This window comes from Halyomorpha halys, unplaced genomic scaffold, assembly GCF_000696795.3.
Source record: "Halyomorpha halys isolate HHAL.00 unplaced genomic scaffold, Hhal_1.1 Scaffold1153.1, whole genome shotgun sequence".
In the NCBI taxonomy this organism is placed as follows: domain Eukaryota; kingdom Metazoa; phylum Arthropoda; class Insecta; order Hemiptera; family Pentatomidae; genus Halyomorpha; species Halyomorpha halys.
The window spans coordinates 52,931-55,810 of NW_027107155.1; the positions used below are offsets into that span (position 1 = coordinate 52,931).

A 2,880-nucleotide genomic window follows, 5' to 3' on the forward strand; every position below is an offset into this window, starting at 1 on the left:
ATCAAAAAGATCGCTGAGAGCAAGGCTGGGTTACTCTGGAGAAAGGGGAGAGGAAGGAGATTTGTTCGGAATTATGACTGTTTGGGAACGAAGAGACAGGAAGGAGAGAAACCACTTCAGGACACTATTTGACATGGAAAGATTATGAAGTTTACTGAGGAGGATCTTATGGTTAACAGAGTCAAATACTTTTTAAAAAACTAAAATTGATATATGATGATTGTTTATAGCGGATTGAAGGTCTTGGGATATTTTCAATAAAGTGGATTGTGTGGAATGTTGAGAGCGAAAACCGGATTGGAAAGGATCAAGGAGAGCTTTTTGTTTGAGAAAATTATTAAGTTGGGAGTAGACTAATCTTTTTAGTAGCTTGGGCTTGGCTAGATTGGATAATATGGATATTGGCCAAAAGTCGGAAACTGAAGAAGAAGGTACTTTGTTCAATGGTTGGACCAGGACTTTCTTCCAGGCTTTGGGAAAAATGGGAGGGAGTTCTTTTGAAGGGAGAAGTTATAAATGTGCAGAATGGCAGGAAGAATGGTGGGGAGACAAAGTTTGATGCTCTTTACAGGAATAAAGTCAAAGCCATAATCGTTAGTCTGGACTTTTTTTTTTTTTGCCAAGACTCCCATTGGAGTCCTATACTGCCTAACCATGGTTGGGGGTCAAAGTTTTTCATTTTGTGGGACTGCCACTCAATGAAAAAAGTCAACGCCCCAGGTCGAATTCTGGATTTGAGGACTACTGAGATTAAATCATCTGGAGAAATATTTAAGAAATAAAAGTTATTGGAATCAAATGGGATTTCAGGGATGTGAAAAGAGAAAAGGTCGCAGAAGGTTGTTGAAGGAGGAGGAGCAGCAAAGGACATCAATGGTTAAGGTTGTCTCCTTGAAAATGGCCAAAGGGTTGAAACATTGGAGGTTTTTTTTAAATATAAAGTTGAGAGAAAAAGAAGATCTTAGAAGTTTGTGTTAGTAATAAAATTATTAGTTTATATCAGGAGATAAATACGTGATTATAGATCGTAATAATATAAGCATCAATTCAAATATGATGGAATAACAATAGTTAAAATAATATTAAAAAAAAATAATAATTACCATCTTATGAGATAGCCAACAATAGTACAGATAAAAATTAAAATTAAGACACCGACAACCACCAAAAGAATGATAATAGACACAGATAAACCTGAAAAAAAAAAAATCTGGTGTTAATGAGAGATCAAAATTATGGCAAGGGGAAAAAAAATTCTTTATGTTGAAGCTATGCCTTCCAGTACATTAGATTATTATATGCACAGCATCTAACAATATGTAACATAATATAAAAACATTTTTCCATATTAACTTAACTATTTATCAGTGTACATTACTATTAATATCATATTTTTGCACCTTCGTTTATTTTAACCCCTCTCAAAGATATCATAGAATCATATAATATATATGAGTCATTCTTCAATTTTGAAGCTATTTCAGTTATAGAGTTTTTAAAGAATGATTGACCTTCTGAATGTGAATGCTTTTATTTTTCTGTTAGAATGGCCTCGTATTACCCTCATTGAGGCCAACATTTCATTCTCTCTTTAAGCTTATAATCATTAATTGTTATTTAGCTATAAAATATATAATACTCGTTTTGTGATTCCCTAACACTCTCACAAAGCTAAGGGTGAGATTTTACCATAGACTTGTAAAATCAGTCATCAGTTTCTTGTGTAATAAACCTTAAAAAATCTTTTCAGCACTATCTTAAGTAATAGTATAAAACATAATTTGAATTTTAGATCAAACGCATTAATCACAGTGGTTTTCTGTCACTTCCTAGCCTATTCATAAAATATCCCCCAATATAGCCTTACAAAGGAAATTTTTGGGCTAAAAGGTGATCAGGACACACAAGAAGATAGCAGAAAACATGTGTTCTCCTTCGTTCTTTTTATTAGCTTCTTTACTTGGTTCCAGGATGTGAAAGAGAATGAAAAATGTGTGAGTATTTTCATTGGTAATCACTCTATAGTCAACAAAATCAATATTGATAATACTTAAATTTTGTATATTACATAGTTTCGTAGTGTTCTAGGACCTCTTTAAGTACATGTTTAGTATTTATTCTTTTCTCTTGAGTGTTAAGATGAAAAATGGTTGATTTGTCTCTACCTACGCAGTCACTTCCTAGCCTCAATGGGAATTTTCAGGAGGCAAGAGAGTGACAAGGGGCCCTGTTTCATCATGAAAGCTAGTAAGTAGTATTAGTTAATAGTACAAGTATAGAAACAATATGGTAATTGCACTAATACTTATTTTTTTTCATAATAGGGACGACTATTAGTGATATTACAGGAGTTAAAAAGCACTAAAGTACAAGTCAGTGTAATTGTATTAAGTTAAATTGATAAGACTAATAGTATTAGTTTGTACTTTATTATGAAACAGGACCCTGGATGGCAATGGAAAGACAAATATTTCTTTTTCTTTCAATATTCACAGAGCCCTAAACCCCTAAACCTTGACATGTTGAATTCTCAATTGGTATCAGGACACTGATGTTTGTGAAAGCAATAAACAAGGCATTACTAATTTTTTTTTATACCTTAAATTTTAAAATTTAAAACTTATTTTCATCTCCCACCCAAATTGAAGTGAAATAGCAATTAATGTAATGAAGCTCTACTTGCCAGTATGGTATTTTTACTTCAATATATATTGTAATATCCTCTTTTTTAATAAATAGTTGATATTTATAGATAAATTATTTTAATTATGTTTTTATTTATGTATATTGTTTATTTGTTATTTTAAATCAAAAAACAAGCTAACCAGTTTTCATTATCTAAAATAAAGACGCCTTTCAAAACGAGATAGATGGCGGTGC

At 31.9% G+C, this 2,880-nt stretch overlaps 1 protein-coding gene across 1 annotated transcript in view; it reads right to left on the reverse strand.

Moving 5' to 3' along the window:
• Positions 1-2,880, reverse strand: part of LOC106688547 (cytokine receptor) — a gene marked incomplete at its 5' end in the record, with an annotated part of 116,958 nt that overhangs the window by 50,660 nt on the left and 63,418 nt on the right. The window contains 1 exon segment of the mRNA XM_014433054.3: positions 1,104-1,194. Coding sequence (XP_014288540.1) covers positions 1,104-1,194 — 91 coding nt within the window.